Source organism: Aotus nancymaae, unplaced genomic scaffold, assembly GCF_030222135.1.
Source record: "Aotus nancymaae isolate 86718 unplaced genomic scaffold, 86718_ANA_hifiasm-v0.15.2.pri h1tg000072l, whole genome shotgun sequence".
In the NCBI taxonomy this organism is placed as follows: Eukaryota; Metazoa; Chordata; class Mammalia; order Primates; family Aotidae; genus Aotus; species Aotus nancymaae.
The window spans coordinates 3710002-3722604 of NW_026988487.1; the positions used below are offsets into that span (position 1 = coordinate 3710002).

At 47.8% G+C, this 12603-nt stretch overlaps 1 protein-coding gene across 1 annotated transcript in view; it reads right to left on the reverse strand.

The window, feature by feature from the left end:
* Positions 1-11585, reverse strand: part of LRRC59 (leucine rich repeat containing 59) — a 15937-nt gene extending 4352 nt beyond the window's left edge. Inside the window, exons 1-5 of the mRNA XM_012463510.2 lie at positions 11249-11585; positions 9285-9344; positions 7140-7298; positions 6798-6902; positions 2254-2326 (exon numbers count right to left, since the gene is read on the reverse strand). Coding sequence (XP_012318933.1) covers positions 2254-2326; positions 6798-6902; positions 7140-7298; positions 9285-9344; positions 11249-11353 — 502 coding nt within the window. The 5' untranslated portion in view covers positions 11354-11585. The remainder of the gene's footprint in view (positions 1-2253; positions 2327-6797; positions 6903-7139; positions 7299-9284; positions 9345-11248) is intronic.
* Between the last annotated feature and the right edge of the window lie 1018 nt (positions 11586-12603).

The following is a 12603-nucleotide window of genomic DNA, read 5'->3' on the forward strand; positions in this document are numbered from 1 at the left end:
ATTAGCCAGGTATGCTGGAACATGCCTGTAGTCCCAGCTACCTGGGAGGCTGAGGTGGGAGGACTGATTGAACTCAGGAGGTGGAAGTTGCAATGAATGGTAATTGTGCCATTGCACTCCAGCCTGGGTGACAGAGTGAGACTGCCTCAAAAAATAGAAAAGAAAAGAAACGAGCAACAATGGCAACGTTGTTCTAAAAAAGTGAGTCTACTTTCCTACTACTGCACAGACTGGTTTGTTTTGCTGTGTTTTTTTAAGGCTGGTCAACTGAAGGAGTCGGAGTGGAGAAGGAAGAAGGAAATCTAACTGGTTGTGATCAATTAGTTGTAAACATCACTGCACTCGGACCAGCCTGCACTTGACTATTCTTAAAAAACAAATAAGCCTAACAGTCTGTCAGAGTAGCCTCTAGACTTGAACTCATGAATCTGAGAACTGAACACAGGTACACATTTAGATTTACTCAGCAGTTCAAGCGTGTTTACAAACTTCCAAATTACAACCTCCAAATTATTGGGTTCTAAAAATGCATTTCCAAATTAGTTATTTGGAAGTCTGAAGTACATTTTTCTAAAGCCAGAATGCCACAAATGATGGTTAAATGTCCTTTTAGGGCTTAATAGCCTATCTGAGCCATAATGTTGCTGAATAGCAGTACTGTAAGACTGTAGCTTTCCACTGCTTCTCCACGTAGAAACAAGCTCCGAGATCCAGCTGGGCACCAGGAATGCCAAGAACACACACCACCCAGCCTCTAGGGAACATGGGCCACTGGGAGGTGAAGGCAGCAGGGGTCAGAGGAAACACAGCCATGTCTTGCCACAGTGGCCATGCCACATAAGGGATCTGGGCATTGTGACCTCAGGGACTGCCTGTAATCAGTACTGTACACATCTCTTCTTGAACCACAGTAGTCCTCCAGTGAGGGGCTCAGAAATCAGCCAGCCAGTCAATCGAGCACCTACTATGTGCCAGGGGTTATTCTAAGTGCTTGAGATGCAGCAGTGGAGAAAACAGGCCACATTCCAGTGTCTGTCTCTAGAGGAGACACACAATAAACAAGTGTCTGTTTCTAGAGACACACAATAAACAAGTGTCTGTTTCTAGAGGAGACACACAATAAACAAGTGAACGTAAAGATGACAGTGATCTGTGCCATAAAGAAATTAGCAGAGGGGCACCTGCAGTCCCAGCTACTCAGAAGGCTGAGGCAGGACAATGGCTTAAACGCAGGAGGTAGAGGTTGCAGTGACCTTAGACTGCACCACCGCACTCCAGCTTGGGCAATAGAGTGAGACTCCATCTCAAACAATAATAATAATTCAAAAAAAGAAAGAAAGAAACTAGCAAAGGGTATGAGAGTGACAGGTAGGATGGTTACTCTAGTCCGGTGGTCTAAAAGCGTCACAGTTAACCTAAGGCAACGCTTGAGCAGACATATAGGGTTATGAGGCCAGCAGGTAGGGACTGAGGGAAAAGGAAACCCAGCAAAGCCCCTAAGTGAGACTGCAGCTGGTGTATTCAAACTGAAGTTAACAGCACAGACTCACTTGTGTGTGCAACAAGGCTGGCGGAGAGCAGGCAAACAAGCTGGGGCCAAGGTGGGTTTTATTGGCCTTGTCAATGAGTATGATTTTATTCTAAGTTCAGTGGGATGCCACTTGTTTTAAGAAAGTAGCAGCATAATTATTTATGTTTTAAAAAGGTCTCCCAGACTATTGTGAAAACAATGAGTTTAAGGAGACAGCACTGTCATGGAGACATGTTGGAAGGCACTGTGGTGGTCCCAGAATGGTGGCTGGTTAGAGACGGCACTGGAGGTGGAGAAACAGTCCCATATGGGACTTGCTGATAGACTGGATATGGGAATTACAGAAAAAGAAGGAGTCTTAACATCTTTTCCTACTCAGGCTTGAATAACTACAGGAAAAGTGATCTCCTACTACAGGCAACACTGGGAAGGACTGAAGTGCAATCAGCAATCTGCTTTAGCAACATTTCACATGAATGCCTATCCGCCCTCCAAGCAGAGATGAAATATAAGCAGCTGACTGCCCTAGAGCTCAGCAGAGAAGCCAGGACTGGAGAGAGATTCATCATATAAAGACGATACCATCTACCACAATACTGTCCCCCCACCACCCACCAACTGTTCTTCATGACTCTTCTACTGGATTCCAGCTCTGGAAGCATGAGAATCCACTGGCTGGGATGAGGACCTGGAAGGTAACTACAAGAGGGACAGCCACCTACCACGTTCTACTTCTAGCCGCCGCTGCCTCTCCCGCTCCTGATCCGCCTGCACGGCCTTCATGTGCTGTAACACCTGCAAAGGGAAAGGAGGAAAGTAGTACTTTTCAGTCACATTTGCACAGGGAAGTCTCAAAAAATAGACTATTTTCAAGCTCCCAGATTATCATGGCAGCAATGTAGTTAGGCTGGACGTGGTGGCTCATGCCTGTTACTCCAGCACTTTGGGAGGCTAAGGTGGGAGGCCTGCTTGAGCCCAGGAATTCAAGACCAGCCTGGGCAATATAATGAAACCCCATCTCTACAGAAAAATATAAAAATTTTGCCAGGTGCAGTGGCACATGCCTGTAGCCTCAGCTACTTAGGAGGCTGAGGAGGGAGAACCCAGAAGATCAAGGCTGCAGTGAGCTGTGGTCATGTCATGGCACTCCAGCCTGGGTGAAGAATGAGACCCTGTCTCAAAACCACCACCACCACCAAACTACTGGAGTTAATTCTATCTTTGTATCCTAAAATTGCTGTGCCCACCTTAGTCGGAGAAGAGTGATATGAGCCCAGGTCATTAACTGTCAGAAAAAAGGGAAACAATGCCAGCTCGAATCTGTAAGAAGTTCTGCCATTTACACTCAGTCTCACATGCATGATTCCACATGATCCTCAGCAACAACGCAGGGTCAGCATTTCCTCCAACACACTTTCCTGACTGCCCGCCCCCACCAAATCCCCCTCCACCTACTCCTTTGGAATTCAACACAGGACACTGTAACCACTTGCTACCTATCTGTCTTGGTCATAAGATGGCAGATTCCTTAATGGCAGGAACCGCTGTCTGGTCTGTAGGTATCCCACAGGAGCGTGGCTAGCACAGAGTTTAGCTAATCGCAGGCATTCAACACATATATGATGAATGGCTGACTGGATTCCCATTTCAAAAGGAAGAAAACTAAGACTCATATGGTGATTTGTCCACTGCACATGGCCAGAAAGCAGCACAACTAAGACCTGAGCACAGTCCCCTGGATTCCTAGGGCAGAGCTTGTTCCAGGCACTCTCACCGCATGCAGAGGAAAGGTCCAAGAGAGAGAGGCCTACACACAGCACACTTGTGCTCAGCACTCTGAGCTCCCCAGATCCGCATCAACTTTTTCATGGATGACCTCTGACCATACAACCACAAAGATTCTCGCTATGGTGGGTGGAGGAGGTTAAGGACCTTTTTTATCTTTTTTTGAAGCTGGGATTCTTTGGCTGTAGGGGACAGAGTATAAGCTTGGGGTCCAATGCAATCCTGACTACCCTTTATTGTATAACCTTGGCAAGTGACTTAACCTTTCTGAGCCGATTTTCTGCTCTGGAAAACAGAGATAAGATATACTTCTAGCGAGTGCTGTGGAGAATAAATCACATAACTTGTACTGGCTTCCTTGTATAATCCCTGACACTGTATGTGCTCAATAAGTACTGCTGCTTATTTTACCACACAGTAAGAAAAAAGAAGAAAACCTAAACTATTAGCAAAAGGGCCTTGTTTCACTACTGCACTTAATAATTACATCTGAATATGCATGCCTGTGAGACAGACATGTATATTCAAATGTAATTCTTAATTCTAGGAAACTCCAGACACGCATACCCCCAGACAAGCACACACCCATCATAAGACGTGTTTAGGAGCAAACCAGCTAAAGGATCTTTCAAGAGCCTGGTTTGGGCCAGGCACAGTAGTTCATGCTGTAATCCCAGCACTTTGGGAGGCCAAGGAGGGCGGATCACTAGTTCGAGACTAGCCTGGCCAATATGGTGAAACCCCATCTTTACTAAAAAAATACAAAAATTAGCTGGGCATGGTGGTGTGCGCCTATAATCCCAGCTACTCAGGAGGCTGAGGCAGGAGAATCTCTTGAACCTGGGAGGTAGAGGTTGCAGTGAGCCAAGATTATGCCAATGCACTCCAGCCTGGACGATAGAGCGAGACTCTGTCTCGAAGAAAAAAAGAAAGAAAGAAATCAGGTCTGGAACGAGTATTAGGGCTCAGGGCACTCAGGAAGTGGGGAAGTCAAGGGTCCTGTTGCCATGATGCAAGGAGAGTGTGAAAAGTGAGAATCTAGCGTGTTGGCTGAGGAAGAGGAGTAAGGTGAGTGGATCACCTGAGGTCAGGAGTTTGAGACCAGCCTGACCAACATGGTGAAACCCTGTCTCTACTCAAAGTGCAAAAATTAGCCAAGCCTGATGGCACGCCCCTGCAATCCCAGCTACTTGGAAAGCTGAGGTGGGAGAATTGCTTGAACCCAGGAGGTGGAGGTTGCAGTGAGCTGAGATGGCACCATGCTCTCCAGCTTGGGCGACAGAGCGAGACCCCATCTCAAAAAAAAAGAAAAGAAAAGTTAATTATCTGAAAATACACGCAATGCAGAAATGGGACAGAGTCTCCTAGTCTAAAGTCTGTGAGCTCCTGGTGGGTAATTTTTGTCTAGCTAACCTGAGCTCACAGCATACAGTAGGCACTTGACGAATACATTGAACAAATCATTTTTAAAAGGTGCTTTAATATGTACCAAGCTGATTAAGACTAACCCATATACCCACCAGGGTTTAAGTCGTACCTGGTCAGTGCTGATAAGACCTAAACTAATTCCTGCAGACAAGTGACCCGATTCTGACTGACCCAGGCCATTTCCCTACAAAGCCTAAAGGTGTGCTGCAGCTCTAGGACAGCAGTGCCAGGGACCATGGCTTTAGTTACCACATCCACTACGTTGCCTGGAGCTTTGTGTGAACGACATATGCAAATATAGGAGGGCTTTGTACTCGATAAAAATGATTTTTGTATGTCAAACACTGTAGAATATCATCAATTTCCTATGGTTCCACATATTATCTACTGAATGCATGGATGGATGAAAGGTGTGTATATGCTGAGGGTTTCTTGTGTCACAGAAATGAAAGTAATGCCAACTCCTTGGGGCTCTGAGGATTGTGAGATGGTACATGGAAAGCATCCAGGACAAGGGAAGAGTCATCAATGGTAGCTGCTGTTGGCCTTCAGGGCGGACATCACTCCTACAACATCCAGCTTTTTTTCTTTCTTTTTTTTTTTTTTTTTTGAGATGGAGTCTTGCTCTGTCACTTAGGCTGAAGTATAACAGCACAGTCTCGGACAACTACAACCTGCACCTCCTGGGTTCAAGCGATTCTCCTGCCTCAGCCTCCCAAGTAGCTAGGATTACAGGTGCCCGCCAGCACGCCCAGCTAATTTTTGTATTTGTAGTAGAGACGGGGTTTCACCATGGTGGCCAGGCTAGTCTCAAACTCCTGACCTCGTGATCAGCCCTCCTTGGCCTCCCAGTGTTGGGATTACAGGCCTGAGCCACTGTGCCCAGCAAGCACCCAGCTTTCAAAAGGGGATTTCATCGCTCACTTACACTGTTCTCATCTAAGGGAAAACTCTTGCCTTAGCTACTTGGTTGTGTTAACTTTGTGATTTATTTCTTGTAGCAAGAGATGATACAGATGATGAGATTATATAAGAAGCCCTGAGCTAATGATAAGAAGTATCTTACTCTCTACTTGAAACAGTAGAGACTCATCATTCACACATGTAACTTACATTAATTCTAGTACTTAAAGTTAAGTCTTTTTTGTTCAATATGCACCTTAAATATAGCCAAGTCATTCATCTGGTGCTCAGCTGAAGCAGCAGCAATCTGTTCCAAAGCTGGAGGGAAAAAATGTCTATAGCTAGAGTTATTAAGAAATGGGTATAATGGTGTTTTTAATAGGCAGGGTCTGGCACCTTCACGGTTAGTGGCCACAGACAATGGCTGCCTTGCATGCTGCCTTCAGCTCCTCACTCCTATGTCAGATGACTCAACTGGAACCCAATACCAGGTCTGCCCAGGATGTGTCTGCTTACAGATATAAACTTCCAGCTGTAACACCTTTATTATCACTTTTATGATCAACATTCCTATGACTGTGCCTCAGAAAGGCCACAGCCCCTAACCCTCTGGTACTGTTAAAACAACTGTCCTGAGTACAATGATGTGGTTAAAAAAAAAAAACTAAACAAACAAACAAAACAACTGTCCACACAGTGTCATGTTGCATCATGCAAGGTCCTGGCTTCTTGAGAGAGCAAGTACTACAATAGAGCAGAAGGCAATCTTGTTCTGCTACTTGTAAAGTAAATGCAGGCTGGGCGTGGCTCACGCCTGTAATCCCAGCACTTTGGAAGGCCAAGGCAGACGGATCATTTGAGGTTGGGAGTTCGAGACCAGCCTAGCCAACATGGCGATATCTGTTGGATTGTGCCACTGCACTCCAACCGAGCAACAGAACAACTCTGTCTCAAAACAAATAAAAAACAAAAAAAATTAAAGTAAATGCAGAAACAAAAGTCTCTGCTTGACAGAATCATAGTGGACATATTTCACTGGGACCTGAGTGCTTAACTCCACACAAAGCTCCAGGTGCCCTAGGAGGGAAAAACAGGCAGAGGAGAAGTCCCAGGGGAGAGTGTGAGGAGCCCCCAGGAGCTTTGTGCTCACCTTGTTTGCACACTGCTTACACTGCTTCTCATCCAAGCAGTCACCTGCCACCTTGGCCAGGACAGGATCCAGGGGGTTATCCTTCAGGTCCAGCCACTTCAGGTTCTAGAGAGATGGGCAATGGGCAAAGAGGCTCATTAAGTCCAAGTTCACACACACAGTCCCTCAGGGTGGAACAAAATGAGCAGGAAGAATGCCCCTCTGTGTTCCACCTAAAGGAAGAGCCATCTGAGGCAGGACCAGCAAGCAGGTATTTCTGTCAGCCTTTCTCAGGGCCGTGCACCAGAGTCCCTGAGTTCTCTGCCACACCTGGCCATGAAACACTGGTTCATGAACTGTTACCTTGAGCCGAGCAAAGCTGACAGGCAAGGTGACCAGCCTGTTGTTGAGGAGATCCAGGTGCTGGAGGTTGACTAGGCGGCCGAAGTCTGCTGGCAGCTGCTGCAGCTTGTTCTTACTCAGGTCTAGCTTCACCAGGTGTGTGAGGCCACAGAAATCCGACTAGGATCCAAAGAGAGAACATCTAAGCTAAGCTTGTCCAACACGTGGGCCATGACAGCTTTGAATGTGGCCCAACACAAATTTATAACCTTTCTTAAAACATTATGTTTTTTTTCTTTTTTCAGCTCATCAGTGTATTTTATGTGTGGCCCAAGACAATGCTTCTTCTTCCCATGTAGCCCAGGGAAGCCACAACATTGGACACCCTCATCTAAGCTCTGGGCTCACACACTTTGGTCTAACAGTCTGGAAGCCTTCAAGTCGGAGGTATCCCTGAAAAAATCCTGATTCTACTGTTAGTAGCTGTTCTTCCTCAAATGAAAATAGGAGAGAACACCCGCCACTCCTGGTGATAATTGCCAAGAAGAGTATGGAAAAGGTTTAGCACAAAGTAGGCACAAAACACTATTCCTTCATCCTCAGTTCCTGCTCCAGCCCACCCTCCACACTGCTCCTGGAGTTGTGTGGGACCCCTTCTGTCCTTCCACAGCACCCTATGCTCACCTTTCAAAGGATCTGTCCAAACAGCGTGCCTGTCCATTTTCTTAAAAAGATTAGGCACTCCTGGAGTACTCAGTCTGATTCTTGTTATTTGCAGCGCCTAGCACAGTACTCAACATAGGTGCTCAATGGACATTCTGTGACTAACTGAACTGGCTGGGGCCCATCCTACCTATGTCCTGGCTCTTTCTCAGCACAGGTCAAAACATCCCCCTGATGTTAAACCTTTGCTAAGCACCCATTTGAAACTGATGGTACAACCTCAGCTAATGAGGCACTATTCATGCTCTCTAGGGACTTGGAAATGCCAGTGGATCTGCAATGCAGGGTGAAATGCAAGTGGTCAGTACAGACAACAGAACAAACTCAGACTGCAAAGTGCACTTGGCTGAATGACCATCTGGCAAAGTGTACAGAAGGAGTGGGGCTGCAAGGAATTGCCGCCCTGCTGGTCTCGAACTCCTGAGCTAAGTGATTCTCCACCTCAGCCTCCAGAGTTGCCGAGGTTGTAGACATGAACCACAGCTCCCAACATATTCTTTCATTCAACACAAAATACTTCCTGGAAGTATGGGGATCTTCCACTGGAAGAAGTGGGATCTCAGATGTTTTTTGATTGTTAGAAACAGTTTTTGATGAGCTGTGGGAAGATACTATAGACAATGAGCAAGGCCTAGCACAATACTAAGAGGTGAATGGACTAATGATCCAATGAAGGCATTACCAACTTCTGAACTTAATCCCTGAGCCAGAGCCAGGGCCAAACAGAAAGTTACCCTGGAGTACAGCAAGGAGTGGCACGGCCAGCGTGATGGGTGGAAGAGGTAACAATGGCACACTGAGGCCTGACCGTGCAGGAGCAATGCTAAGAGGAGAGGCTGAGGGACTGAATGAATCCACTGTCTACAGGTGAAGCAGAAGGAGAACTAGCAGACACTGTGCAAGAAGAATCAAAAGGATTTGCCCATCGATTGAATGTGCTGGCCAGACTGAGCAAATCTCGAGTAATTCAAGTCCTCTGGGAGAATAATGATAAGGTAGTCCCGTAAGATCACATTCTTTCTTGCTCCCCATCAAAAGACGCACAAGGAAGCTGTTCACAGCCTTCTCCCTGGAATGCAGAGCAAGTTACCAAACGGTCTCTAGCATCCTCTATGCAGTAGGGAGGTAAACTATTTTTTGGAGGAATAAAATAATGTAGAAAAAAGATGAGCCCAGTAAGTTACTCAGCATCCTGTTGACTTTAGTTTTCTGTGGTCTGACTTTACCACTGTTTGGAAGAGTGAGGCCTCCACCTCAATTCCGTTCCCACTGAGACTAACCACTCCACCTCACTGTGCCTCCCCTACACACTCAGATTTAGCTATAGCCTGCCTATCCTGAAATTATGCCTGATGACACCCTCACACCCCCCATCCACCCCCGAAACAGGAAGGAGATGCATCCAAGATACCAGAAGAAGTCATGGCTGCTTGCCAATCTTACCGGTAGAGTAGTCAGTTTATTACAAGACAGATCCAGGATGGTGGCCTTTGGAAGGGCAGCCTAGGAAAAAGAGAATGAGAAAAACCTGTCAGACCAACACCTGGAACGATTCAGTGACATCTGTTAATGAAGCATTTTCCAGACAAAGTTCCCACAATTAGGAAACGCCTTTTTAAAACGGCAGTAAAGAATAACGTTCCTGGGCATAAGAGGAAAAATGAGCCAGTCAACTCTGATCTAAGGAAGAATACAAAGAGAAGGGATGTGGCTGTAGAACATCCAAGAAAGGAAACCTCAGGCGAGGCAGAGGGACTCACACCTGTAGTTTCATAGTCTCAGCTACTCAGAAAGCTGAGACAGAAGGATCGTTTGAGCCCAGGAGTTTGAGGCCAGCCTGGGCAACACACTGAGACCCTGTCTCAAAAATAAAAAAAATAAAGAGAAGAAAGACAAAGAAAAACAAAAAGAAAGAAAAAGAAAGAAAGAAAGAAAAGCAAAATTTAGATTCTTAGACATTATTCCTAGCATTTTAAAAATAAATATTACCCAGTGTCCCTCTTATTAGGTTTCAGGGCAGGGAATGTGTCTAATAAAGCTTCTCAACTTCCATATTCCCCAGTTCAGGGCCTTCCCCAGAGCAGGTACTCAATACCCATAATGTTCCCTGAATCATGATTGATCGAGTAAGTAGTGAATAATGAAGTTAAAAAAACAAGGCCCTCACAGCCCATCTTTATTTTCCCATGGTGTCCAGGCTGGACAGGCTGAGCAAAACTTTCTCCCTGAGGTTAATGCTGCGCTGTTCAGACGCCTGGAGTAAATGGTTTCAGAGAGCAGGCCAAGGGCAGGGTGAAATAAGGATGGGTATCTTCCTGGGGTAGAAAAGGAGGCAAATATTCACTTAAGGGTCCTCTGGCAACCTGCACTTTCTGTCACAAAGTCCCAAGAGTCAAGTGTGACCACCTACAAAAGTTCTGAATACTACAGTGGGAAAAACAACACAGTAACAGCTACAAGTATCAGTATTTGCTACGTTCCAAGCATTTTTTATTACAGTGGTATTTAACCTCGCAATAAGCATGAGATAGAAACTATTATCACCATTGTATAAATAAGGAGATCTAGGTATAAAGGCTAACTCGCTTGCCAAGGGCACTTAGCTATTAAGCAATGGAGCTGGGAGGGGCTGGGAACCCGGTTCTAACCACCATAATACCAGTCCACAGTGGAAGAAAGACTGGGCCCAGCGCCCAAGGCAAATGTAATATATCAACGGCAGAAAGCAAAGTGTGGGTCACCCAAAGAGAGGCTAGCAGGGCGTTGGCGGGAGTAGGAAAAGCAGGGATGTGGGAACCAGCTCCACGTTGACAAAACTAGATGCCTAATCTCCCTGGGGCCTTAAGCCTCAGTTTACAGGGGAAAGATGTAGGAGGGGAGCGATGCGGACTCCCGCCAGTTTCAGCGGAATTGGGATGAGACTTTACCAGCCAAGCAGGGAGAGTTCACTTTCTTCGAGGTAGGCAGCCTCAGGGCTCGGGCAGCCAGCTTTCTAGAAAAGCCAGGTTCTGGGCCACACCCAGGTCTACCAGAAGGCCTACTCTCTCGGAACGAGTCACTCATTCATTCTCGAATCTAACCAGTAACTGCTCTGTGGGGTCCTACTCTGGGTCGGGCATGAGTTGGGCTCTGTGAAAGCCCCCACAAGGTGACAGATTAGCTTCTTGGCCTGTAAAAAGCCTAGGGCCAGAGAAGCAGATCTTCCCTATCTTCTGGAACTGCGCCAAAGTGACACGTGTACATCCCGGGAAGAACCTTGGGTTGGACGCGGCCTCCCAGGGGACTTAGTCCCACCACCCCGCTTCTTTTTAAAGAAGAGGAAACTGATGCTTGGGAAAGCAGGCGGCCCACGTAGGGGCCAGCGCCCGGCGAAGGTGGGCGCTTAGGCCTCGCGGGACGATACTAACCAGCTCCTTCACCGGGACTTCATTCAGGTCGCTGAGGCTCAGGTCCAGTTCGTTACCGTCTAGCTTGTCGCGGAGGTTCCCGCCCTTGCTACCGGCCTTGGTCATGGTGATGCCGGCTGAGCGGGCCCCGGCTCCGGGGTTCCGACTGGCGGGGGAAAGGAGCTGAAATGCCGCTTGTCAGTTCAGCGGGCCCCCACCCAAACGACAACGCCTGAGCCCTCCGTCGCCGCCGGTGCGAGACAGCCTCTGCGAGACCGCCTCCGCCTGTCCGCCCAACGACCGCACTCCGAGCCCCGCGCCTGGCTCCCACCGGTGCCGCGACGACGACCACTTCCGTGTCCACGTCACCTTCCGCGACCACTGAGATGGGCTGGGCCAGAGCGCCCCGAGCCTGTGCGGGAACGTCCCCTGGTGTCCAGGGTGGTGCACTGCACGTCGCCGCCGCCGGAGGGGTGGGGTTGGAGGCTGTGTGCTCAGTTCCCCGGTGACCCGCGGGCGTCATGGCTGCAGCGCCAGAGGCAAAAGGGCACGGACTAGGTGCCAGAAGACTGAGTTGGCATCCAAAACTGACCTCATCAGATCACCCCAGCCCCCCTGATTAGGAGCAGAAGCTAGGTGTCCTCTAAAATTGCTCCCTGTCCTCTACTTAACCCTCGAATAACCATCATCGGGAAAACTCGACTTCCTGAATTTCCCCTCTCTCTTCCCCACTCACTGCCTCAGCGCTTGTCTCTGTCCTTCCATCCACTTTCACCCAGCTCCCCGGCGGTCTTTCTAAAAATCTGGCCAAGTCTCTCCTCTGCGTAAAACCCTTCAAACTTCCAGCTACCTCTAGAATCCGAACCACTTTCCTTTTGAGGCTGCGTCCTGCCTGCTTCCGCAGCTTCCTCACAAGCTCCAGGCCCTGTCTGGCCTGGATGCTGTGTAGATTTCCGGGAGGTGGCTCCCACGTCTGGCCCTCCCCTGCGATGGCCCTGCCTTCCCTCACTCACCTTCCCTGCCTAGCTAATTCTTTAGTTCTTCAGGCAACACTGTGAATGCCAGACTGAGTTAGGGCCCTCCCTCTTAGGGCCCCATGTGGTACCTTGTCATCCCAGACGGTAGATCCTGATGGCCAAGTGGGACCTCTGGCACTAATACCCATCAACTGGGTATTCATCCTGGATCTGCCACTTGCCACTTATAAAACCATAGACATTCACCAGGCTTCAGTCTTATCTATGAATCAACCTATGAGAAATGTAGCTAACAGAGGTTGGGGAGGACTGTTAAACACACCAGGAGCTTACAGCACTCACTGGCACTTTGTAAGTACCCAATAAATATTATCTACAATTCATAATCCACCTTGTAGT